Genomic DNA, 27,589 nt, shown 5'->3' on the forward strand with positions numbered 1-27,589 from the left:
GCTAGAATGTTGAACATTCAGAGGAGAAAATATAGCAAAATAGGGGAATGGAAGGATTTCAAGCATTGAATCGATTGAAATCTTTGAAGTTTGGGTTGGGCTTGTGGATTCATGGTTGGAACAACCTAACCTACATACAAACAACTTACCACAACCAATGTACACCTTAGAATCTAGCTACATTGTAAGATACGACCAATTTGGGGCAAAACATTCAAAAGCCCTAATTTTTCAAATTGGGAAAAACCCAAAACCCAAGCAATGAGTGTCATGCCCCTAACCTGCCATAAGGGTAATGTGACTAGAATACCCCCTATATTCCACACTGAATCCCAAGGATCGACACTTTATCATGTCATGTTCACTACCCTGAATACAAGATCATACATCAGAGTATCAGTGGAAGCATATAAATACTGATATAGATTTAGAACGAAAGGAAGCTAGAGGAATGATATTATATAAGTAATTATTATCTCACATCGTTAGTCTAATGTTTGCTAAGTGTCATAAACTAATTGACATATTAAGTGTATCAATCTCAAAATTTAAGATTAAAGTTAATTACAGTCATCCACAAAATCCATAAATGTTATTCCCTTTAACAAAGTACAAAAAGGTAAGGCCACCCCGCTACTATGCACCGTAAGCACATGCCTCATAGGTACAGTCGGGTCCATGCTCCTCCTCGGGTTGAACACCCCAAGCCTCATAACCATCACCATATTGACATGCCGGATTAGTCTCGACTGTGTCCATCATCCCTGCGTCCATATCTAACAGAAAGTATCCTGAGGGATGAGTTTCCACCAAACCCAGTGAGCAATTAAACCATACACACTCATATGATAATAGTAGTAATAACAATGCATGCTAAAGTATGCACATTACATATGATGCATGAATGCATTTGTTGATTTTCCCCCTAACAACAATTTCTAAGTCGGGTCAAGTACTACTATAACACAAGGTAACATTGTCGGCAATCAGTGCCATATACCAGATGACATCCTGACAATGTCAAACCCATTATATAATGGAAACCTGCGAGACCGGACTCCTCCTCGAGTTGTTCGCAAACCCCCCAATACAAAACCCGTCTTGGTGTCCAGCCCAAAATATGGTCGATGCCTGAACGTCATGGTGGGCAACCCTGAAACACAGTAGGGACCCATGGGCTTGCCCGACACCTAAACCCTTGTCGCAAAGGGTCGTAGTACTGGGTAAGTCATAATCTATCCAGCAAACAACTATTGTAAATACAAGGGTACATGCATGTGTAGCCTAGAGGTCGAGTCCATAGTGCCAAACATGGTGGCTCGGCTATCCTCTCGACCCCCTCTAGCTTACACACACGCATAAAGTACGGTGAGTGTGAAATCGAAACACCGGTCGACCGGTCACAACCCGATCTCAATCCAACATATACTCATCATACTCATCCATTATTCACACAATCATCCTCACAACTCTCTTATGGCAATCACAAGTCCAACACCCACTCATGGCACTTGGATTCCATCACTCATACTTAACACATATCCACATATTCATTTCAACATTCACATAAACTCCAAACAGAATTTCAATCCTAGAACATCTAGCATTCATCATAGTTACACCTCATCATCTTTGCAATATTCCACAATAAGTAAGGAACTAAAAGTGACATAACACGCATAGTAATTGCATCAGATCATCATGCATAGCCTAATCATATACCTAATGAGAAATATTCCATAAAATAGTTCAAATGTCTAATCCACTCACAATTGTTTGTAGTGTATGTCCTTGACTTACATGCACATGTACACTCCCATCATAGGTGTAGATTACCCTAACATGTTAGTCCACAAGTGTATAATAGGTGAGAGAAGGTCCACCTGCGTATCCAATCCGGAGTCAAAACTCCAAGTCAGCACTAATTTAGTCTTAGCGGACTGAGCACCATCGTCTACAGGCTAGCAGATCATGCAGGTAGAAGGTTGCTTGGATTAGAGCGGACGATCCTACGGACTGTGCATTGCCCGCTCAAGCCAAAATTGTTGTTTCTCAACAATGGCCAAGACAAATCTTGGTCTACACCAATGGGGCTTGTGGGAGATCAATTGGAGAGTACTTTTAATCCCCAAATGAAGCCAATTAACCTATGGGGTCATCCTATTTGGAATCCATTCAAGGAGGATAAGGTTCATTGCCTAGAATCCTCCATTTGGGGTTCTTCAATGGGGTTTCATGGCAACTAAGCCATTGGATTGGGAATGGGTCATCTCAAGCTACCATTTGATGCTTCTGGCATCCAATTAGATGAATAGACCATATATATAATGAGAAATCCTAAGGTTTGAATATGAATTGGGTTACCATTACTTAAAATCTACAAAGGTTTGCATTGAAATCAAGTAGAGGTGATAGCTTACAATGGGATTCTATCTAGGACAGTAAGAGGTTGAGCTTTTCAACTGGATTTGAGCTCCAATCCACCTTTTCCATGAGCTCTAAGTCCAAGGTGAGTTTATATCTAGCTGGGGAAGTGATGTGAGCTCAAGGGTAGCTCAAATGGATGTTGGGATCCTCCCTTCTCCTTCTCCTTCTTCTCTTCTTCTTATTTTCCCTCTTTCTCCCTTCAAGCTCAGCTCTCGATGTTTTCTTTCTTCTCTAGGGTTTGGAAATGAGAGAAATGATAGGAGGGATAGGGTTTTGGCATAGTTTAGCTAGTGGCTTAGGGTGTTTTTGGGCATGAAATGGGTTTTAAAGCTCATGGGATCCCAAGTAGAACTTAAGGTTTAGATCTTAGGGTTTAGCTGGACCCTTTAGGTCATAAATAGGTTGGGTTAACCCAAGGTGGAACCCTAGGCTCAAGCCCAAGTGGTCCAAGGAAAATCCAATCGGATCTGGGCCATTTTAGCCTCTGCAGATCATGCTGCGGCTCATGTTGTTGCATGATCTACAGGCTTGCCAGGCATGATTTGCAGGAGCTAATCCTGCAGATCTTGAGGTCTAAATGGGGAGGGGTTTTCTCGTGGATGAATATGCACATGTGGGGGATATTAATAGACATAAATGGCATGCTTCATCATACATATCATGCATCAAGGTGTTGATTAATTGGTCATACAAACAAGCATATAATTTATGGGATTTCTAGGGTTGGTATTCACCTAGTCAGAGTCTTCCTCTGGGACTCCAAATAACTTTCTCACTTCAATACAAACCTCACAAAAAAACCAAGTGTCGATATTACACGACATCGGGCTTCTCCTTTCGTACTCCTCACTTCAAGGCCTAGTGCTAGGAGGATAATCTACAAACTTACGATCAACGAAGCTTCCCTACTCTTGGTTGAGGAATCTCTCTTCTACCGGCTCTCCTGTTCTTGGGTGATATATCTTATGTGTAGGTTTGATTGTCAGCTTGAATAGTTCACCGGTGAAGGCCGGGAGCTTCCCATACTATACTACAACATTCACAAGCTTAGATTAGTATGGGCTGGGGTAAGGGTGTAACAATGAGTCTAAGGATTCACAATCTTACATGGATTGTCAATGTACTAGCATGCATTCAATGCTAGAACACTCAAACAATCACTACATTGAAGCAAAAACAATCCAGCCTAGAGCTCTTCTCTTGCAGTTTTGGGCAAAAACAAGTGCTCAAAATGAGTTGCGGCTCGTGTTAAAAACGAAAATCGCAGCTTGCGGTTGATGTTTACGGGCCCAGGATCGACCATAGGGATTGACCGCAGCCATCAACCACATGTAAAATTAGAGAACCCTGAGTTCTGCTTGGATTGACTGTAGGACTGTAGACGATACAAAGGCATCATCCACAGGGATCGATTGCAGTGTGCATTTTTTGCCCTAAATAGGGAATTTTTCAGAATTTTGAGATGCATGCCACTATTAATTGTTGTGACTCACCTGCACATGATCTCACCTCTCTCATGCATGCTATAAAACATACATAGGGTTGAATGCATAAAAATTTATTAGCATGTTGACTATGTTTTTTATGATTCTATGCTCTGAATCTCACATGGTGATGATTATGAATGAAAGATGACAACTCTATAATATTCAACATGTCTATATGTTTGCCTAGCATGACAGTTTAGGATTTTCCCATCATTTCTATCATGTATTTAAATTCATTATACTAACTTAGTAGTCAAAGCTGGATCATATGTCATCATCCATCTTCTTAAATTTATGAGTGTGTTGCTAGCATGCATGTGATTTTGTATGTTTTTACTTACATAATACATCAACCTAGGGTAGAAGTACGATTTTTACAGGGTGGACCAAGGTGCCTAACACCTAACTCATATTGTAGCTTGACATGAACCCTAACCTTTGGGTTAGACTAATTCACATTGAAGTCACTTTTTGTTTATTTTTAATAATGGTCATTGACCCTAAACTAGGTGGCGACTCTTTGTCAAATTAAAGACCCTTACCCCCATTTTTTTCCAAGAGAGAAGAGGGAGGCTTACTGAAACCCTTTGTCCTCACAATCACTTCAATGTTTGCAGTGCTTCTACCAAGTGTGAAGGATATATTTCATAGGAAGCAGTTTTCTATCTAGGAGTATGGCCTATGCTAGCACTCCCATGATTCAATCTCTCTCCTCCTCAAAACAAAGGGGTAGAAGTGTCTTTTTATATGGGGGAGACAGATAGACTCATGGGAGTGCTGGTGTAGGCCACACTCCTGGACAAAGTTCTTTTTCTTGTATTCAATATATCTTATTGTTTTGTTAGTTGGACTTCCAACTTTTTTTCTAGGATATAATGGTTGTGTCTAATCCCTAGCCTGGAAGGTCTTGTCTATGACATGTAAGATAGAGTCATAATCTACTCCTTGGCTTTTGAACTTGGATGTTTTTGAAACCTTGTATAACAAATGTCTTCTTTTAAATAGAAATTCTTTTTACCATAAAACATTAGGTGAGAAATTTTGTAAGTTGAAACCTGATTTTGAGTAATCTTCTCTATTTATTTTTGGAAAATTATCAACGCCACCCCCTGAGTTATCTTGTTATTTCAATGCAACCCCACTAAGTATCAAAATATCAAATCTGGCCCAAAAACTAATGGGGTCAACTGAATGTAATGCAAATGACTAAACTACCCTTTACACTAAAACATAAATACCCAACCCCACCGCCCTTTCTTACCGCTGGAGTTCAAACTTGTGAAGGAAATAGGGTACCCGAGCTCTATCTTCCATCTTTGCAACCAATACACCGAAGAACCTGCAACCAAACCGGCAAAAACAAAGCATGCATGAAACCACCCATACGTTGATCCACGACCATGAAGCCTTCCTCTCTTGAGTCTTGGACCTTGACACATCAATGCTTTCAACTCCCAGGATAGAATGTATCAACAATGGCGAAACCTTTTGAAACCATGTTTGTTGTTGCATGAAATTCCTTCTAATCAACTAACTTATTTCCAACTATTTGAATGTCATTAATAAACCAAACATAAACGTTTTCCTTCTTTAATGGGATCCATTTAAATAGCAGAGCTTGAGAGAACATAACCTCCACTCCTCCATTTGCATTTTAATATCCCATCCCATCTATCTCTCTATGCTTTTTTTATAAAACCTGTACATCTTTCTATTTCTCTTCCTCAAAGTTGGAACTGGGTAGTGAACCTCTCCAATTCCTTTCATCTTAACCTATTTTGAAATCAATGACAATGACACTAATGTTATTTGAGCTCTTCTGTCCCAACGCAAGGCAAGTGAGTAACGCAACTGTAAGAGAGCATCTCGATTGGTTCATTTGTTCTGTCCTAGTATCTTCATCTAGAGTTTCCACATTGAGGATTTTGGCCACAGTACAGGAGGAACCTTCCTCTTGGAGGCACTTGCGAGCCACTTCACAAGGCAAATCATTTGAGAGGACATCCCACAAGCCATCACTTACAAGAATCAAACACTCATCTTCAGGGGTACTATCTGTGATTGGTAACTCTGGTTCTGAGATTACTATCTGTTTTAGGTACTTTACACCTGTCCCCATGTGGGTAGCAGATCTGAACTCATTTGGAAAAGAATATATTAGAGCAGAAAAAATAGTCAAACATTAGTTGGTAATTTTATAAAAATAGCAACATTTGGTGTGTAATCATAATCAAAGTTTTCATCTTATGAAAGTTTCTCATGTAGTCAATCTATTGCACACACTTCTTAACTGCCCAATATTGGCTTGTTTGGGCTTGGCGTGTGTGAGTTTTCATTGCAAATCTCTCCCCTTTCGTTGGCTACTGCCACTGTCGTTAAAAGGTAGGGCTTTCAACATTGAATGCCATTTCTTTCTGGCATAATCCAAGCCAACCTAGTAGTGACCAGTTGCAGAGATGCGTGCAAGGGTGCAGAGGTGAGAGATGGGGAGAGATGGGCAACGGTGACTAGTTGCAGAGATGGAAAGTCTTCTTCGTTCGACTGAGGAAGAAGAAGACTAGGTTTAGTTGTTTTAAGGGGAAGGGTAAATAGTCTTTTAAAACAATCTAACTTGTTGACATCACTAATTAACAGTTAAAGGCTAACCCATTAGTTTTTGGGCCAAATTTGATATTTTGGTACTTAGTGGGGTTGCATTAAAATAACAGGATAACTCAGGGGGTGACGCTGGTAATTTTTCTTTATTATTTGGAGAAAGTTCTTTGTGGGGGGGGGGGACAGAAGGGCCACGCCCAGACACCCGGTGTCAAACCCTACTCCTGGCCGGCTAGAATTTTGATTAAAGGACAGGAACCCCTGATCAGGCAACCCGGAGCACTGTAGAGTATCACTCCAGTGACTTGGAATAATGAGGAAACCTTGTGCATGTCATCCTACATACCTGTCAGAAGGTGGATAGCAGACCCCTACACTTGCACAGCACATGGCATGATGTATGGCCTGGACCCCAGGTAATCTCTCTCCTCCCCATAACAGTGGGACCCACCTTTGAAAAGTGTGTAAAATCTTCTATAAGGCATGTGGGGACAATGCCCTGACCAAGGGTGAAACCCCTGTGCAAGCCCCATTGAATTTCCGCTTGCTGGAATTCTCTGGGTGATGGCACTGGGCGATGCAGCAAGGCCTAGAGACATCACCCAGTAAGTGAAACAATACATTTTTCATGATTTTTAATTGTGGGGACCACCCAATATGAACATGGACACCCTCCATGGATAGAGGGCGGTCTGAGGGACCACCTCATACCCCTAGTTCAGTGTGGACCCCACCACAGAGCCCAGAATGGTTATGAATAGGGTTAAAAATGCATTTTTAAAAGAGGACTCAATAGGCCAAATAGACCTTAGTTGGACTTGGTCTATAAATAAGGGAGCCTTGGGCTCATTTAGAGTCCTTAGCTCTAATAGAAACCGTAGGAGAGAAAGAAGAGGAGAAGAAAAAGAAAGAGAGGGAGGAAGGAGGGGGAAGCTGCTCACACACACCTGGGCCTGGATTTTCATGGTTTCTAGCTTTGCTCAGGTATGTATTTACATGTTTAACTTGCTGCCCCTCTGAATCCCTATGACTTTGATGTGTTTTTGCTCCCTGGGCAGCCTAGAACAGCTAGGGTTTGCCCACAACAGTGCCAGATCTGCCATGCAAGCCTTGAGCATGGGAGATCTATGACCTTTATTTAATTTTATAATTCTAATTTGCTGTTCTTGAGAGCCGAATCTGGCTGTGCATGGCTGCACTGCCCAGATTCACTTCTGGTTGACTGATTGAAGTCCTGGATGCAAGCCATGGCTGTAGAGATCAAACCCTAAGTGGTTGCAGCCTTAAACCACTGTTTTGCATCCATTTCCAGCCTTGCATGTGGCTGGAATCGAATTCCAAGCTTAGAGAAAACCCTATGACACAATTCATTGGATTGTCTGGGCAGCCTCTGGCAGCCAAAGGGTAGACCTGATGGATGATCCATTTGGACCAATAGGTAGGTCACCCCAGGGGCTACCTGACCCCCCTAACATGCAAGGGATCAGATTTGAGCATAGCCTAAAAAGCCCAACCTTGGGAACTCAGCCCAATGTCGATTTAAGGGCACTGGGCGATGCACTGGGCAATGCACCCAACGCCCAGAGCCATCGCCTAGTGAAGGAAATGCTATAGATTCTGGAATCTGATTTGGAGGATCTCACCCAATAGCTGTGGGACAGTGTGGGAAGGTGGGAAATGACATAAATGCCCTTCCCCACATCTGTCCATATTAAAAGAATACATTGAAACCCTAGTGGGCTCCGCAGGTGAAGGAAACCCTGTTGTGCTTGGTCCTACAGCACAGACAAGCTGTGGACAGCACTATGAACCTAATCTGACCTAGAATCAGGTACAGTCACTGATAATGACCATTTTACCCCTGTGCCACTGACTCTAGATGATGCACCGGGTCATGAACCTAAAGCCCAGTGCAAGGCCCAGTGTTTCCAAATGAGTACGAACCAAGCACCGGGTTAACCCAGTAAGCTTAGGTTAACCCTAGGACTACCAGAGACAGTTTGGAAACTTAATATGACAACTTCTGATTTATATCCAGGATTTGATTCCGCGCTTCAGGACAACAACCAGACTACTGTTGGAACTGAGTTTACAACTGAGTATCTAGAACCAAACTCAGGTGAGTGAATAATGTTATCATATGTGCAAGTGTAATTATAATATTGTGCCGGCTATTATGAATTTTGAATATAAATGCTGTGTTATTTACTTCTGTTTCAAACTACTCAAATCACTGCATAATGACTGTCTGTTGATCAACACTGTGAATTCTTGTATGATGATTGTGAATGTTAGACTAGATGCCATAGTTGGCTTGGAAATGAGGCCTGTGGTAGCCCGTAGTATGGGATGCGGTTGACACCACTAGATTCATATGATGCCATATAGACATGGGGTTAGAGTTTCATCACCAGTGCTACGCACCCTTGCCAATAGGGGTTTAGGTGTTGGATGCCTGTGGGGGGGACCATATGTTTATTTGAAAAGAGAAAAGAAATGAAAAGAACACCAGAATGGTGATTATGAGCTATATGCCGGGCTATAAGCCAGAAAAGAAAAGAAATGGATTGTCCCACGGGTTAATCACAGAGGGCTGGTCGGGTTGACCTTGGTGACTGATGCGGGAGCTGGCTGGTCCTCTCTGACAACTCAATGGGTGTATCGCGGGAAGGGGTTAGAAGCCCACACCAGGGATACATGTATTGGGGATTGTTGTAGCATAGACTTGACTTAGTTATATTGTTAGGTGGCTAATAAATAATCTAGACTTGCATATCATGTAGGATCATGTGGATTGTGATTGCACGTGCATGCATGATGATATATTTGCTTACGAGCTCAGTGGGGCTCACACTCTGTTATATATGTTTTTCGTTAGATGATTTTGCAGATCGATGCTGCTGTGGTATGGAGGCTCATCTCGAGGAGGAGAGTCCTGGTTGTTATGATGATGTTGGTGTGGACCCCGACGGAGGTCATACAGATCCTGCGTACTTTCTCGGTGGCCATTGATGAAGATCGTTGAGGAGTGCACGTGATACTTTTTATCTTGGGGACTCTTTTTTGTTTTTGCTAGGAGTTTATCCCCATTTCTGTTTGAGCTTTGGTTGTAGTTTCTCTTCTTTCTTTTTGAGGTTGAGTTATCTCACCCTGTATATATACATGTATATGGTAGTTCTAACTTTATTTTTGTCAGCTTTACTTTTAAGTTGTGGGTTCTAAGAAATGTTTCGGAACAAACTAATCTATGTATATATATCATCACCATTTCCCGTATTGCTACGCTTCCTATTTTGTTATTGGAATTATAGTTTATCTGCGACACTCTGATCTTGCTTATGGTAAAGTGATGAATGTGGTTCCATGAATGTAAGCACTGCTTCTAGATCCGTGGGATTTGGCGGATTGCCGTTATGCAATTCGGGTCACCTACCTAATCCTCCCAGGGGGTGATTTGGGGTGTGACACCTGGCCCCATGAAAGGCAGGAATTCTGTGCCCGAGAGGCCAGCATGCTCTCATTGGTTGCGGGGCACGCATGGCCCATGCACTCCCCCGCAGAATACTCTCTACCTTATTATTTCCGATTCTGACTTGAAAGCGGTCAACCTAGTCCATCATTACTACCGGTTCGTCAGGTTTGGGTTTTTTTTAAGACCATGGCCTTTTTGGGGTAGGAAAAATGGAATCCGGATCAGCAACCCACATGGGGACGCGTGGGGACAAATCTGACCACTCCATGAGGCATGGATCCCACACCCTGGAGGTGGGTCCCACACCCCCATGGAGGGTTCAGATCTGTCCCCACCCGTCCTCATGTGGGTAGCAGATCTGAACTCAGATAACTGACCATTGTTTTGAAGGAAGGAAAGCTTAAGGCTACGTTTGGTAAATGTCTGAACAATGTTCAGAACTGTTTTTTCGTTCTTTAAGAACAAAAAAATGTGAAATTGTGTTTGGCTTACGGTTTGTTTATTTGTTCTTTAAAAACGAATCGGAGGAATTTTAGAGGTAAAGAACGTTCTTTACAAACCGTCTTGGAAGGAACAAAGAACTATCGATCGCGATTCACGAGTAAAAACCCGTGAGCAAGCCTCGAAGACAAAAAAAAAAAAATGCAAAAGGCAGATCTGGGGAAGGAAGAGGAGGAGGAGGCGAACTTGCAGGTCGATCTCCTCTCTCTCCTCTCTCTCTCTCTCTCTCGTTTCCTCTCTTTGCTCTCTCTACCTCTCACTCTCCCTGTTTCGTTCTCTCTCTCTCTCTCTCTCTCGGTCGTTTGTTGGGATGAAGATCTCACTATGGATTTTTCTCCTCTGTCTCAGGATTTGGAGCAACAACCCTAACAATTGAAGGTTTCTGCTACAGTGGTCCTCTGTAGCACGACCCTCTCTGCAACTGAAGTTCACAACAACGAAGGTGACTCTCTCTCTCTCCCTCTCTCTGTAATTAGGTCTTTGATCTTCGTTTTTCTTTCCGATTTTAGTAGATTAACTACGATGAACAGTAGCTCTTGTAATGGCTGTTTGTTTTCTAAGAATTTGTTCTGAAATAATAAAACTCGATTTAGTTGGGTTTTTTTTCTTTCTTTTCTCTATTTACCTGAATATTCTGGTGTACGTCTTGTTACAATACCATCGTTGGTCCAATGTTATCTGCAAACAGAAGAAAGCATCACCACAGGATGGATTTGTTGGTTAATTGCTGGTGTACGTTCTATGGGTAATATATTGCAAAAATTGCTCTGTATGTGTTTGTGTGTGTGTGTGTGTGTCTCAGAGAGAGAGAGAGAGATGGATTTGTTGGTTAATTGAACTTGGAGAAACAAGTTGCAGGTGGAGAGAAAGGGCCTTGAGGGGATACAGGCTGTATCCTGATGAACCCCAGGTTTAACTCTGACAACAGATCTCTGAGCCTTTCTTCTCAAATCCTTCTATTTTCCTCTTCATTTGTTCTCCAACTCTGCCTCTTCTTATCTCCTACATAGGTCTCACAACAAGGTATATGGGATATACCTTCAGATTCTGAAATCAACCAGGGAAGAAGGAAAAATCAGTAAAAATTGAAGCTTTAGATTAGGTTTGCATTTGACATATCCGTTAGTCTTCTGGCTTGAGTTGCAGGTTTGGTTAGGAGTCCCTGTCCTCTCCATCTGGTATTTAAATTACTGGATGGCTCATCACCAGCCCCATCAGACATCAGGCATGGCTTCTTTTTCCCCTTTCCTACTGTAGATTGATTGGCCCCATCAGACAACAGACAACAGCCAACTACCAGCTTTCTGCTACTACGAAAAAGTGTTTGTACCAGAGGTTGGGAACCTCAGTCCATCGTGTATCCTACTAGCAGCACTCACTACAGTACTGCACCCCATTCTCTTCCTTTTGTGCCATGTATAACCAGTTCCAAAACACCCTCTGTAAATTGAATTTAACATTCTTGTTAGATAGATCCTTAAATTTCTGGACAGTAATAGCAGCAACCTGAAATCAGAATTAAAAACATTAGCAACCAGATGTCCTTTGGAAGATAAGAATGATCTATTGTAAGTAATTGAAGGGATATGAAATCTGAAACCAAAATCCAGCAAGTAGAAAGAAATCAGAAGGCCAGATCATTGTAGACTCAAATTGAGTTTCCCCCTTGAATGTCTAACTCAAATACCAAATCATGAAACAGATCTAGAGTCTAGATTAAAAGTAATTTTAAAATTCAGATCTGAAATAGACCATAACTGAAAAAGGAAACATGGTACTAATAGGAAAACTTAATTTAAAATCCTACTGCTAAACTAAGCCAACAGTTGGGTTGGGCTAGAATTAAGCCCCATTGAGCTGGGCCTTCTTATTCTTGCGGGAGTAGGTTATGTACTCCTGCCCTGCACAGTGGAAGCTCCACTTGCTTCTTCATAACATCTTTTACCTGCATTGCAAATAATGCAGTCCCATTAAATCAGAGTCTCATAAATCATTTTATTTTCTTCTTCATAACATCTTTTACCTGCATTGTAAAACGAAGGGGGTTTCAGAAGAAGAGAAGAATGGCGAGGTCGACAACCAAGGACGCTCAAGCCCTCATTCAGTCCCTTCGTTCTGCTTATGCTGTCACCCCAATGAATCTCAAGGTTTCTCTCTCTTTCTCTCTCATGTATAAGGAAGTTGTAATCGGAAAGCTAAACTTTCAGTGTTTTTGCAGATCATCGATCTCTACGTGATTTTTGCAATTTCTACAGCTCTGATTCAGGTATTTATTCCTATAACTGTCTCTCTTCGTATCTCTTTGAATCTGCAACATTGTAACACTAGTCAATTTATGGTGAAAATTTTGTTGCTTTTGGTTCTACTTCCTTTGTTTCCCTATTTAATCTTATATTCGAAATTCCAATTTAATCCCTTTAACAGCATCCATTCTCCGTGTACAACTTAATTTCAACTTGTTAATAGTGTGTTTAATTTCTTCCCCTTTGCTTTTTGGTCAGTCGGATGTTGGACTCGTCAATTTTTCTTTAAGGTGACTTAATGCGGTTCCATGTGTCTGTGCTTGTGTCCCCCCTCCCCCCCTCCCCTTCTTCTTCTAGGTATGTGAAATTTGAACCCCTACCCAGAATGCATTTCTTGTAATTACGCAACTCTGAGGAAAGGAAATTGAATAAGTGGGCTTGGGAAGACGAAACCATAGTTTTTCAACTATTGGAGTTACCTATGAGTACTTGTAGTCACTGTGTGGTACTGTGGTAATCCTTCTTATTTTAGTTGTTATTTATTCTTTAGTTTGGTTTTTGTAGGGCTTTTATCTGTCTGAGTATTATGATACGGCCACATTGGATTCATTAGATATTCACAGTTATTGTCAACATTCATAGTTGTTAAAGTGCTAGGACAATCCAAGGCGTTGAGGTCCTTTCTAAGCACTTAGGCTGCCGCTAGGTCGCACCTTGGCGACCTTAGTGTTCCAGTATTTTTTTTTAAATGTATCAGCTATATTTACTACTAGTAGTATACCAAATTGCAATATTCATCAGAAAAACAAGAATTATGAAGTAACTAAAGTAAGAACCAAGATGCCAAATTATAAAACATATTGCAATAATCATCAGAAAACCAAATCAATAAACTAAGACTATCACAACATATAATTATGAAACATAATTATAAATCATAAAGAAAAAAAGGGCTGTTAAAATATGTAAGCATTTATTATACTAACTTCTATGATGCCAAAATGAGTGCCTCCAGGTTCTCTACTATATTTATACTCTTGTCATAGTCAATACATAAATAAATTGTAAGAAGTAAGAACTAAGAATTAAAAGGTATATAAAATAAGAACCAAGTTGCCAGATTTAATGGAAAAGAAGTAATCTGGAGAGATCTTATTTTTGTATCATTCCAAAAATCTTCAAAGAAAGAAAACATAAAATAATTCAAAATGCCAAATTTAAATAATCTTTAAAGCTTAAACAGTCAAATACTTAGAGTGAAGGAAAGTAAACAAAAAAAAAAGAAAAAAAAAAAGCACATCCAAATACAAATTGTTCAATTGTTGTTGTTGCTGCTGCTGCTGTTGCCCCTGCCCTACAAAAATCAGTTGGAGCTACTCTATCAACAGTTCTCCATGTGAAATCATCCTCAAGATGGACTAATTTATCATCTGATTGGCCAATCATCTACTCACTACTCTGATCCAACTCATCAAGCACCAATGGATTATAACTTTTGTGGTGTTCATTTTTTTCTTGGAACATTGCTTAAAGACGGCAATTATATTGAATGTAGACGAGATCATTTAAACATTGATGCTTCAATCTATTCCTCTTCTTGGTCTGAATCTGAAGAACAATTAACAATATGAGGTTATCCACTCTTTAAGCCATTCTTCCATAAAACTATACAAACAACAAAACTAAAATTAACATCTACAAAAGGTACTTAGTACTGAAGTACTCTCAAACTCAAATGTGTTCCAATTAGAGGAGCAACAAAGGCCAAGTAAGCGAACTGCAATCTTCATAAGATTAGGAGTAGAACTTCCATGTTTTTGCAACCATGACTATAAATATATATGAGAGAAAAATGTAGATTAAATACAAATCAACATACAAACAATTAAAAAAATACTTACTAGGATTCAACCTTTCCCTTTGTCTAATTGCCATTTCCTTTGCAAAACTTCTGTGACCTTCACTATAAGCACCAGACTGTTCAATGACGTTGTCTTGCAAAGTTGCATCAGGCACCAACTTTGCAACAACATCATTAAAGGCATCACTTACCTTCTTCCAAAAGTTATTTGGATCCATCTCAACAACCTTAAAAGTACTTGCCTGGATTGAGGTAAAATACAACAACATATTGTGGTCGCTCCATCTGACTCACCCAACGCCTATCAACAATCTCTATGACTTTCTCGTCTTTCTTTGTCTCTTCCATTGCAAGATATACTTCATGTAAAGCAGGCCTCTCATCACCATCTACTATCCTCAAGAGTTGAAGAAGTGGTAGTGATGCCCTTAGGAAATCTTGCACACCATTCTAGAATGTGGTAGCAAGCACTATCTCAACCACTTTCTTCCCTGCCTCTGTCGATGAAAGCTTAAAACATTGCCAGTCATCAAACACAAACAATTGCCTCAAGGCATCCCTATACTTTAATAAGCTCTGAAGTGTCAAGAATGAAGAGGAAAATCTGGTTACTTTGGCCCTCACTAAGTCTTCTCCATTTGTTTTGATCCTCGTAACTTCAAAAAGGCGAGTGTGACTATAGTTAATCCTAGTTAATCTTCTTCCCTTCATTATAACAGCCTTATATCTTCTTAAATTACCTATCTTCTCCAACATAAGGTCTATGCAATGGGCTGCACAACGAGTCCAAAACAACCTGGTCTTTTTTTCCATCAGTAACCTACCAACTGCAACATAGTTGGCTGCATTGTCAGTGACTATCACATGCTCCTCTCCAATTTCTTCAACCTTACTACAAGTAGATGAAACACTACATATTAGCATCTTGAACTTGACTAGATGCATCCACAGACCCTAAGAAGAAAATCTCCTCTGGATAGTTGACAATTTATCAAGTGCCTTTCTCTCTAGTTTGTCCAACCATCAGGCATGATTGTGCATCCAATTTTTTTCTTCCAATAAGCTTGATATTTGATTTTTTATATCATCAATTTTCTCCTTCTCAGACTTCAATAGAGGTAGCCTAAATTCATGATGTGAAGGGGGGCTTGATACCTGGCCTATATTGTCCAATGGCTTCAACCATTTCCTCAAAGATCCATAACTTCAATACATTGAATAGAATGTCGCTTTCATAAACCTACCTTGCAATGTAAAAACAAAGTTTTTGTCCTTCTTCTTCTGATCTTACACGGTTCTCCATCGTTGTTTGATAAAGACCCTTACTTCGCCTCTCAGTAACCACATCTTTAGGAGTCTGTCTCACATGAGCATCCATGGGATCCCATACTAATGATTCTAACTGAATGATAGCTTTCTTTCTTTCTTTCTTTTTTTTTTTAATCTGTCCCAGATCTTGGGTTCCTCAAAAAAAAAAAAAAAAAAATAGCATCAAACTTTGTATGCCCTTCTACAAGTGAATCTCCTTCCTCTCCACCAACATCCATATATCATCAAAATTCTCTAGCCTCTTTTTTCTCTTTTCGTTATTGCTTCATTCATCTCTTTAGCAATCTTAGGAGTTGTATTTGTACAATTGGCTACATCTCCATAGCCATGATCCAAGTGTTGCTTCATTCTTTTGATCCCTTCCTTGAGATCTTTCCCACAAAGATTACACTTAACCAAATTCTTGTCAGCCAAATCAGGCCAATACCCATACACCCAGGGTCATTAGATTTAACCTTCTTATGCTTGGATCATAACCTGACCATAGTTGTCATGGCGTCAACATGTCGACGCCATGGCGTCATATCGCTGGAGAAGTGGGCATATCGACCACCGATATGGATGATGTAAGAATATCGACCGATATGGCCTCCATGTCGTCACCATGGCGTCGCCATAGACGCCATACCACGACATATGGCCATATCAGGCGACATGGTTTCAAATTATAAAACTTAATTTTTTAACAATAAATTTTTTTAACCATTTTTTATTTTAATGCTTTTTCCTTAACATAAAAAAAAATAAAAAAACATCAAACAGAAAACATTAATACACTATTGACTAATATACAATCACATATTCACATCAACATTTTTTTATTTATTTAGATGGGTTGTTTATTAGCTTTATTCACTCAATATAAATTACGTTCTTGTAATTGTTTTTTTGTTTTGTTACTTTTGTAGTCACTTTCATATGAATCATATCTCAACTCTCATGATTTTTCAACTTTATTATCAGCAAGACAATTGCTATCAATTATTTGATAATCCATGATTTCATATACACTAATGGATATTACATTTTCATAAATTAAACCATAGTAGATTAGTAGTACACTTTCATGTTAATTTTTTATGTTATAGGGTATATATTATAGCATACTAAATGGCATTAAAAGTAGAGAAAATAAAAAAATAAAACATGGTCGATATGATTGCCGTGGGCGATATGTCGATATATCGACATGACACCCCTCCACCGACTTGGATCGCCGTGACAACGTGACAACTATGAACCTGACCCCGCAATACTGACATTTTCAGCACCACTACTACCACCACCACGATTGGCCATTGTAGATCAAGCTAGACAGAAGAACCGAAAGGACAAGAGACTGAAAACCGAATAATAATAATAAAAGAAAACCTTACTGGAATGGGTGCTGCCGGAAGTCAGATGTGCCGACGGAAAATGAACTGCTGTAAAGGGTATGTAGCCGTTAGGTTTAGAGAATAAGAGAGAAAATCAGGAAAAAAAATGAAGAAAAAAAAAAAAACTTACCGGAATAAGAGAGGTGCCGCTGGAAGAAGTTACCGGAAGATGGAGTAATATCGTCGTCTGAGGCGCTGAAGAGCAGATGTGCTGCTGGCGGTACTCAGTAGTCAGTAAGTTCTTCTCCTTCTCTTCGATTTTTCCTCTTCTTTCGATTTCTGAAACTGAAATGTGTGAATGTTAGGTTAATTTCATTTTTTTTTAAAACCGGAATACCGGATTGTGCACACCCATCCTGCAACATGCATAACACTCCAATATCCACAGGCATACATCACATCCACAACACAAGATATATGTGCTTTGGCAAGCTGCCTACGTGCACAGAGAAATGCCCAACTGGGCTCAACATCTACTCAACACTCGGTTTTAATTGCTGCAACAGTCCAGGTCCTACACACTTGCTTAGGCCTGTGATGGTCACAGACGAGGATTACACACCCCGATGGTGTTTCAGTCAATACAATGACACAGGACACCCAACTTGCTTCAACCTGTGCTAGACACAAGCAAGGGCAACAACCCCGGATTTTCATAGTTGTAGCTATGGGGATGTGTCAACACCCCTGTCCAGTTCTCCATTGGACCCCCAACAATAGTACAATAAAGTGGGCTTATACAATGCCCCAAATTACAAGCTCAATAGTCAATGAAAATTACCCCCAAAAAACAAAACCAATCTTGACTTAGGCAATTTCACAAACACCTAGCCTACGGTCAAGTTACATATAAAATGGGAAAATGCAAAGTATGGATTACCTCCCTGACGTAATTCCATAATCGACTGCTCTCTGATGCTTAGATGTTGACTTGCGTATGCTTCATTCACAAGTGCAATCTTCCACTTTCACCCAAACCCCATCTCCATCAAATCTAGGGCTTGGATTGCTTCTTCTTATGCAATCCCCCAAATGAGCACCTCAATGTTGCCCAATGAACACACTCAATGTGTTCTCATCTCCCAAGTGTGCACATTCCACTTCTCTCTCACTTTTCTTGCAAAAGTCTTTGTCTTCAATGTAGTTTATCAATCATGTTGAATAATGTAAACCAGAATACTGTGGGGGTATTCTGGTCTTTTTGGGGTTTTATTATATGTTTTATGTATTGCTTAGCTAAGTTGGCTAAGCTAGGGTTTTTTTGGTCATGAGGATGTAATCCTTAATACTATTAATAGATGGCTTGCTTGATCACATTGATCATTCAAGCATTCTCCCAATTTTCTGTTTTGTTAACATGGCAACAGAGCCAACTTCTCTGATCTAGGTTTTCAAAACCCCATCCCCTCCATCGTTTTTCTTGTCCACCGTCTTCCACTCGATCTTCTCCTTTTCTCTTCTTTTTTTCCTTGGTTCTCTTCCATCACTAGCGCAACACTAATGAGGTGATCACACGATCTAGATGCTGCCCTCAATCTAACCTCTTCAACAGATGAGTTAATCACATATCAAGTTCGATAGCTGCTGCCTGTGTCTTTGCGATTTTTTGGAATTCTCTCCTCCTTGAAGTTCAACCCTTTTTTCTTATTGGAAGCTGATTTTCCCTATTGGAGATCCACCATAGCAGTACTATACAGCAACTATCACAGATTTTTCAAGTTATTTGAAGCCCATACCAATTATCGATCTCTCTTCAGGGTTTTGAAAAACCCTGACTCTTGTCGATTTTTGGTTTTTCTCTTCTCTGCTTTGCTGATCTTTGGAGATCTTATTCACACTACTTCAAGGATCAATCGACACTGTTGGTGCTCCCTTCTACTGATGTTTTTTCAGATTTCCAGCCTTCCACAACCTTGGATCGAATTCTGCCTATATCGATCAGGTTTTGCTGGTTTTTTGGCTCTCGGCTGGTGCATTGTTTATGATATATGGCTGCTATGGATGGGTCTGATATTACATCTGCTACTTCTGATGTTGAAGGACATAACAAGCCTGAATATCTTCCTTATGCTTCAGCTATTAAGCTTGATGGGACACATTATTTGTTGTGGTCCCGTTCTACTTACTTAACTATTGCTGGCCGTGGCCTTACTGGGCATCTCCTTGGCACTTCTGCTGCACCCTCTGAACCTGGTCCTCTTCTTGCTCGATGGAGTCTAATGATGCTATGGTTATGGCATATTTAATGCACTCTATGCAGCCTGACCTCTCCAGCAATTATTTGTTATTGGACACTGCCCATCACATATGGAGTGCTGCCAAGGAGACCTATGGACAGGTAGGGAACGATGCCCAAGTGTATGAAATTCGAAAGAAAATTCATGACATTATACAGAAGGAGCTACCTGTATCTAAATACTATGCTGCCCTTAAAGGTCTTTGGCAGCAACTGGATCACTACTTTGCTTTTCAGCCTTCACTCCTACAGATATTGCGGCCTATAAGAAACATGTGGACAAATTCGTATCTATGACTTTCTGGCAGGTCTGAATATTGAGTATGATCCCATTTGTCAGCAAGTTCTTAGTAGGGTTCCCTTCCTACCCTAGAGCATTCTTTTGCCTTGGTTCATACTGAAGAATCTCATAGAGCTGCCATGCTTCATCAGTCTCCTGTTGATAGGTCTGCCCTACAGGCTAGTTCTGCCCCTGCTACTCCTACTGATGCTTTCCCTACTGCTACTACTTCCACCAAGGAACCTGTTAAGTGTGAGCACTGCAATAAACTTTATCACACTAAGACTACTTACTGGAAATTACATGGGAAGCCTGCTGATTTTGAGGCCAAACGTGGTCGTGCTGAAACTAAAAACAAAGTTAAACACACTAAAAGTATAGCTCCAGCCTCCACTGCTGACAATGGTCTTTCCCAAGAGGAATTACTGGCTTTCAGGCGTATGTTACAGTCTTCCGCTGCCTCTATTACATCTTTTCCTGCTAGTTACTCTTCTCCATCAGGTTCCCACTTTGCCCGTTCAGGTATTTTCTTTGTTGGTCATTGTGCATCGGTTGTCTCCACTCTATGGATCATAGATGTCGGTGCCACTGACCACATGACTGGTTCCTCTAGCCTTTTCCATACTTATTTCCCTACTTCTGGCAAGGATAAGGTGAAAGTGGTTGATGGTTCCCTCTCATCTGTTTCTAGGAAAGGATCCATTAGTTGCTCCCCTTCTCTTACCTTGTCTTCAGTTTTGCATATACCAAATTTCACTACTAATCTTCTTTCTATTAGTAGTCTTACCAAAGATTTGAATTGCAACGTGACTTTTTTTTCCCATTCATTGTGTTTTTCAGAAACTGGACTCGGAGAAGACGATTGGATCGGGTAAAGTACATGGTGGATTGTACCTGTTTGATGATGGCTAGCTCTCTCCACGGGCATTGCCTTCCAAGTTATGTCAACCTTCATCTTTCTCTTCTGAATTCCACCAGTGACATTCTAGATTAGGACACCCCTCTTTAGGAACTTTATCCCGTTTATTTCCAGCTTTGGTCAACAATTGTAATAATGAAGATTTTTTTTTGTGAGGCTTGTGTCTTGGCCAAACAGACACGTTCAAACTATCCTATTAGTAATAAAAGATGTTCTTCCCTATTTCAATTGGTTCATTCTGATGTATGGGGTACTGGGGTCCTAGTCGTAAAGTCTCTTTCTGGTCATTGGTGGTTTGTTATATTCATTGATTGTTATTCTCGATCCACTTGGGCCTACCTGATGCATACCAAGAATATGGAAGGTCAGTTCCAAAAATACCTTGCTGCCCATGGAATCTTACATCAGACCAGCTGTGTTGATACTCCAGCCCAGAATGGTGTGGCTGAGAGAAAAAATCGCCATCTCTTTGAGGTGGCTAGAGCACTTATGTTTGCTCAAAATGTTCCCTCCTTTTATTGCAGTGATGTTGTCCTTACTGCAGCCTATTTAATTAATAGGCTGCCTTCCCGGGTTCTTGACCCCAAGTCTCCTATTGAGCTCTTACACTGCTCTACTACTTTCATTGTTCGCCCTAAGGTTTTTGGCTGTGTTTGTTATGCTAGGGATACTAGATCCCCTAGTAAACTTGAGCCTCGTGGTCTCCCCTGCATTTTTTTGGGATACTCTGCCACCCAAAAGGGGTACAAGTGTTATTATCCTCCTGCCCGTCGTACCCTGGTCAGTATGGATGTTGTCTTTCATGAGAACCTCCCATATTATTTATCCCCGCCTCTTCAGGGGGAGACTGTTAGTGAAGATGTGCTGACCATAGAACCTCCCCTTTGATATGTTCACAATGAGTCTGTTCTTGTTCCTCCTACTCCTAGTCCTCCCTCTACCTCAGGGGGAGAGGTTCCTATACAGGGGGAGACCATTACAGATAATGTTGACATTCCTATTCAGGGGGAGGTAACTCCAGTCCAGCAAACTCCTGTCCAAAAAACCATTAGTGAATTTCAGAAGAAGATTAATGATTCTAATGTGCAGAGTTATACAAGGAAACATAAGCAACTTCAATCCATTGTAGTACCAGTACCTATCCAGTTGCCGAACCTGGATCCAGAACCTACTTCTCCACCTGGTAATACTTCTTCTCTCAATCTACCTATTGCTGTTCGGTCTCGGGGCTTGCACTAAGTAGCCTATGTCCCATGTTGTTTCCTATGACTCCCTTTCTCCATCTTTTTGTGCTTTTGTTTCTTCCCTTTCTTCTGTTCGTATTCCTAACAATTGGCAGGAAGTTCTATCAGATGGAAAGTGGAAGGCAACAATGATGGAAGAAATGGAAGTCCTAAAAAAAAATGACACTTGGGATCTTGTGATTCTTCCACCAGGGAAAAGGACTGTTGGATGCAAGTGGGTGTTTGTGGTGAAACAGAAGGTGGATGGCATTGTGGATAGATACAAGGCACAACTCGTGGCAAAAGGGTTTACTCAGACATTTGGAATTGATTACCAGAGAGACCTTTGCCCCTGTTGCAAAGCTCAATACTGTCGGAGTTTTGATATCGTGTGCAGTCAATCTTGGATGGGATTTACAATAGCTGGATGTGAAGAATGCCTTTCTCAATGGAGAACTTGATGAGGAGGTATACATGGACATTCCTCCAGGCTTCTCTTATGACAAAAACCAAGGCAAAGTGTGTAAGTTGAAGCGTGCACTTTATGGGCTGAAGCAGTCACCTAGAGCATGGTTTGGCCGGTTTCACAAGGCCATGATTTCTGTGGGCCATAAGCAGAGTAATGCTGATCACACTCTTTTTATAAAGAGGGCTGGTGGAAAACTTACTATTCTTATAGTCTATGTTGATGATATTGTTGTCACAGACAATGATAGTAATGAGATTAGTTGTTTGAAGACTTTTCTTGGACAAGAGTTTGAGATTAAGGATCTAGGAAAGCTAAGGTACTTTCTTGGGATTGAAGTTTCTAGATCTTCTAAGGGCATTTTTCTCTCCCAAAGGAAGTATGTCCTAGACTTATTGGCTAAAACTGGTTTGTTGGGGTGTCACCCTTTAGATACTCCTATGGATGCTAGTGTTCATCTCAAGGAAAAAGAGGGTGAACCTGTTGATAAAGGCTGGTACCAAAGATTAGTGGGGAAGTTGATTTATCTCTCATACACACGTCCAGACATTGCTGTTGCTGTGAGTACTGTGAGTCAGTTTATACATTACCCCTACTCTTCCCATATGGAGGTGGTTCTTCGTATTCTTCACTACTTGAAGTCATCTCAAGGGAAAGGAATTCTCCTGTCTCCACATGATCACCTACGAATAGAAGCATACACTGATGCGGATTGGCTGGCTCTCCTGATTGCAAATCTATTTCTGGGTATTGTTCTTTTGTAGGTGGCAGTCTTGTCACTTGGCGTAGCAAGAAGCAGAATGTGGTGGCTCGTTCCAGTGCCGAAGCAGAATTTCGTGCTATGGCACAAGGCATTTGTGAGTTGCTTTGGTTGAAGGGTTTGCTACAAGATCTTGGTGTTCCTATTCGTCTTCCTATGATGTTGTACTATGACAACGAGGCTGCAATCAGCATTGCACATAATCCAGTACAGCATGATCATACCAAGCATGTTGAAGTGGATAGGCATTTCATCAAGGAAAAATTAGAAGAAGGGCTGATTTGTGTTCCTTTTGTGAAGCCTACTGATCAACTTGTTGATATTTTCACCAAGGGACTGCCTGGAAAGATGTTTCATCCTAACTTAGTCAAGTTGGGCATGTTTGATAGTTTTGCTCCAACTTGAGGGGGAGTGTTGAATAATGTAAACCAGAATACCGTGGGGCTATTCTGATCTTTTTGGGGTTTTATTATATGTTTTATTTATTGCTTAGCTATGTCGGCTAAGCTAGGGGTTTTTTGTCATTAGGATGTAATCCTTAATGCTATTTATAGATGGCTTGCTTGAGCACATTGATCGTCAATCATTCAGCCAAGCATTGCTCGAATCACTTACTCCTCTTCAATGGAGCTTCACTAAGCCAAGCCTGGAGGTAGGAGAAGGATCAATGGATCAATCCTTAATGCTATTTCATAAGTGTGTACGATCTCCTGTCTTACACCATAGCATGGTTACTGACGGCAGATCAAGATCTAATAAGGTGGGATGAATTAGGATCGTTGGATTTCCGAGGTTTCGTCAGGCACTTGCAGGGAGAACCTGGACGAGTGAAATGGAATCTCAAGACGGCTTATCGTGTGATCGCACCGCACCATGGCTCTGTGTGCTCCTTATGATTTTGTGCATTGCCGCACATGCTTAAATATTTGTATGACCAACCGATGACCACATAACAGAATCTTGTGAGGTGCTTTTATTCAATAGAGTGCCGCACATGTTGACTACATGTTCTCCACCACTCACAGAACTCGTGCCGGAATAAGCTGCGCCAGAACCCAACGCGCTTTCAATGTGATCGCTCAATCTAAATATCGAGCACGTGGCCACTTCCCTTATCTGAGTTTAAAAATCAGACCTTCCAATTCTTGTTAATTAGTTTGATACCCCTGAGAAAAAAATGCACTTGCCGAGTGCAACATAAAATCTTCTTTCTCTTGGGCATTCTGTCTAAAACTTTGTAAGTTCATCTGTTTTAAGCTAAATTTTTTGGATAAGGACCATGCCCATTATTCCCTTCTTGAGCAGCCCTGGCCTTGGCACCCGTGCGCTGGGGGCCTCTGCCAGCATGCTGCCGCGCGTGCGGGGCTAGGCTCTGCTGCAGCCATGGCCTCTCCTTGGTGCTATGTGCTAGGCTGCCTTGAGCGACTGTTGTCTGCGTGGCCCAGGGACCTGTGCTGTGTGCCTGCAACTCAGCCTGCTCTGTTGGGGGCGAGACTACACACCCGGCAACCTGGATACTGCTTCAAGGCCATGTGGCCTGCATGTCTTCCCACCAGCAGTGTGCCACCTCATCAATATTGCCACGACAGCATGTCACATACATATACCTCATGCCATGCATGCATTCATCATGCTCTACACATCACTATACCATGCCATGTCATCATGGCCACTTCATGCATTTCTCATCAACCATTAATGTCATCCATCACATGCATATCTATTTATCCACATACCTGCACATGGTTTCATTTTTTAAATTTGGTGTTACCTAGTGGATTCTAGACCATAGTTATCAAGGCGGGAAAGCGACCATGGCGTTTTAGAGGGGCAAAATTCAAGGTGACACCGCCATGGCGCTCAAGGCGTCCAAGGGCGACCAAGGAGCCTGGACGCCATGGCGATGCCTTGATAACTGGTGGATTCCTTGGTAGAAGAGTGGATTCTCTTCATAGTTTTGGTGGATTCCTGCTCCATCATTCTATCTATTTATCTATCTTTCTATCTTATCCATTATTCTCAAAATGTCAGGTCTGTTATTCTATCATGGTGCTTGCGATATCCATGTTTACTAATCTGATTCTGTTTTTTATTTAATCTCATTTCTTGTTGATCTGTTTTGCTTCAGAATTGATAAATCAGTTTCTGTTATTTGATCTCTGAAATTCAGAACTCAGATATGGAAATCCCTTATCGATTGGAACTGTTCTGGCTCTGTTATATACTTTCCTAGCAGAACAAGGACTCTGTTATTCCATATCCTGCCACCATAATTTCTTCAAATTCTGCAGGAATGTTCTACCATTAGAAAAGATCACTTGGCCTGATTTTTGGGCCAATGTGAGTTTTCATTATTGAGTTATAAAATTTCTCCTTTGGTTGTTCTAATTTGATCTTGTTCAAGCAAAATTCCTGCTGAAATTTTCATGGCTCGAATTTATTCTTCATTAAACCCCTGGTCAACCATCCAGGCCTTGATTAAAACTAACTTGTAGTAGTTTTGCCTCATTTAGTCATTTCCTATTCTCAAATTCCTAGTACTTAATTGTCTGTTTACCTCAGAAACTACGGACTGCCTTTTAGTAGCCATTGTGTTACTCTGAAAACCGTAAACTTACTGTATAGGATATTCATTCATCTGATCTGAACCTAATAAAGTCCAAAATAGTAGTTGATTCTATTATTTAAACACCTGTTCCTATAACATTAGCTTATGGAACATAACTTTGCAACCCTTGGTATCTCCTAGTTGTCTCATATATCTAGCTTTTAGTTTGAGATCATAGCTTTCATGAAGATTACCATTCTAGATGCAGAAATTTCAAATATGATAATATTGTTATGAATAAAGGCTATATACTGATTAGTTGTATTGTGGTAAATCAAAATATGGTTTTAAGAACAGAAACAGCCACAGAACAGAACCGCAGTGAACTACATTAAGAAGCAAAAGGGCAGAAAATAGAAGGTTGGATATCTTCCAATCCAAACAGCCGATGGGGCAGAAATTCTGGTCCAAGGTTGGCCCAAACCTGCTGGTCTAGATAAAATATCACAAGATACAAGGGTTAGATGGGAAGGAATGAGGGTGGATAGAAATTAGAAACATAAGTGAAAACAAAAACTAGTAAGTTTCTAAAACAAGGTAACTCCCAAGTTCCTGTCTTGATGAAGCTGCAATTCAGGCCTAGTTTTAGTCCAATTGAGGAACAACATATCAAATATTGGGCTTGAACCAACGGTTGGATTGGCTGGAGTTGTTAAAGGGAAGTCTGAGATCACAAGTGGGGATAGAAACTACTGCTGCAGGGACTGAAACTGAGAAATAGAGTTTGCAGGATATGGAGTGAGTAATTGAACTAAGTCAAGTCAACAGGAATGGAAGTAATAATGATAGAATCCAACCCACAATCAGAGTTTCAGAATACCTTGGTAGTCACCCATGCTCACCTGGTTTCACCACCTTGGGTTTGCTGCTGAATCACCATAGTAGATTGTATCTCATGAGAGAACACACAATGTTTAATGCCGAAATCGTGGGGCACGGTTCCACTGCATTTATAAATTTTGAAATATGATGACATTTAGTAACTCTTCATGTGTAAGATAGACTTGACTAACAAGCAACTAAACAATTAGTAACTCTTCATGTGTAAGAGAGACTTGACTAACAAGCAACTAAAAAATTAGTAACTCTTCTAGAAAAGAAATCTATTAACTACTACATAAAAAGAGAACTAAAAATAGTAATTGTTAGAAGCTATTGACTTAGCAACTAAATCTATTACTAAATAGAAACTAAAGTAGTAGTAGATCTAACAAAATATTCCAGCCAACAATCTTCTAGATAATCTTCTCTCCATGTAAATCACTTGGGTCCACTAAAATATTCGTTCAATCTTCTAGAAGAACATCTACAAGTGCCGGTCGTGGGGGTCGCTAGATGACTAGAACCAGAACAAGGTCTAGTTTTGGGCCTGGTTCTTTCTCCTCCTACACTAGTACTGTTTGAGCTCTGCATCATACTCTTTATATGTGCCCTTATTTTGGATAAATAACAGTTTATTAAGAGAAATTTACTGACCCCTCCCCTGTACTTTGCCCTAATTAAACATTCCTCCCTTCGATTTTCAATTATTACACTCAGGCCCCCTCTGTCTGACAGTGTTAGCCTGCTGTTAGTTATAGTTTGGAAAAGGCTATTTTACCCTTGCCTGGTGTTAATTATAGTTCGGTTTAATATAAAATGGTGGGATCCACCACCACTTCTTTTTCAACCACCGTTGCACCCCATCACACCCTCCACTATGCACCCCACTGTCCCACCTTGCAACCTCCGACCACTCCTGCCCAACTTGATGCAACCTCCAATAAAAGGAGGTAGCTGCCCCCACCCCCTTTCAAGACTTTCTCT

The 27,589-nt window shown here is 40.8% G+C and overlaps 1 protein-coding gene across 1 annotated transcript in view; it reads left to right on the forward strand.

The window, feature by feature from the left end:
• The first annotated feature begins 394 nt into the window (after positions 1 to 394).
• The window catches only part of LOC122663902 (dolichyl-diphosphooligosaccharide--protein glycosyltransferase subunit DAD1-like), a 31,212-nt gene continuing 4,017 nt past the window's right edge, over positions 395 to 27,589 (forward strand). Inside the window, exons 1-4 of the mRNA XM_043859569.1 lie at positions 395 to 399; positions 9,435 to 9,441; positions 12,542 to 12,629; positions 12,701 to 12,748. Of these exons, the coding sequence (XP_043715504.1) occupies positions 12,546 to 12,629; positions 12,701 to 12,748 (132 nt within the window). The 5' untranslated portion in view covers positions 395 to 399; positions 9,435 to 9,441; positions 12,542 to 12,545. The remainder of the gene's footprint in view (positions 400 to 9,434; positions 9,442 to 12,541; positions 12,630 to 12,700; positions 12,749 to 27,589) is intronic.

Source organism: Telopea speciosissima, chromosome 6, assembly GCF_018873765.1.
Source record: "Telopea speciosissima isolate NSW1024214 ecotype Mountain lineage chromosome 6, Tspe_v1, whole genome shotgun sequence".
Lineage (NCBI taxonomy): Eukaryota > Viridiplantae > Streptophyta > Magnoliopsida > Proteales > Proteaceae > Telopea > Telopea speciosissima.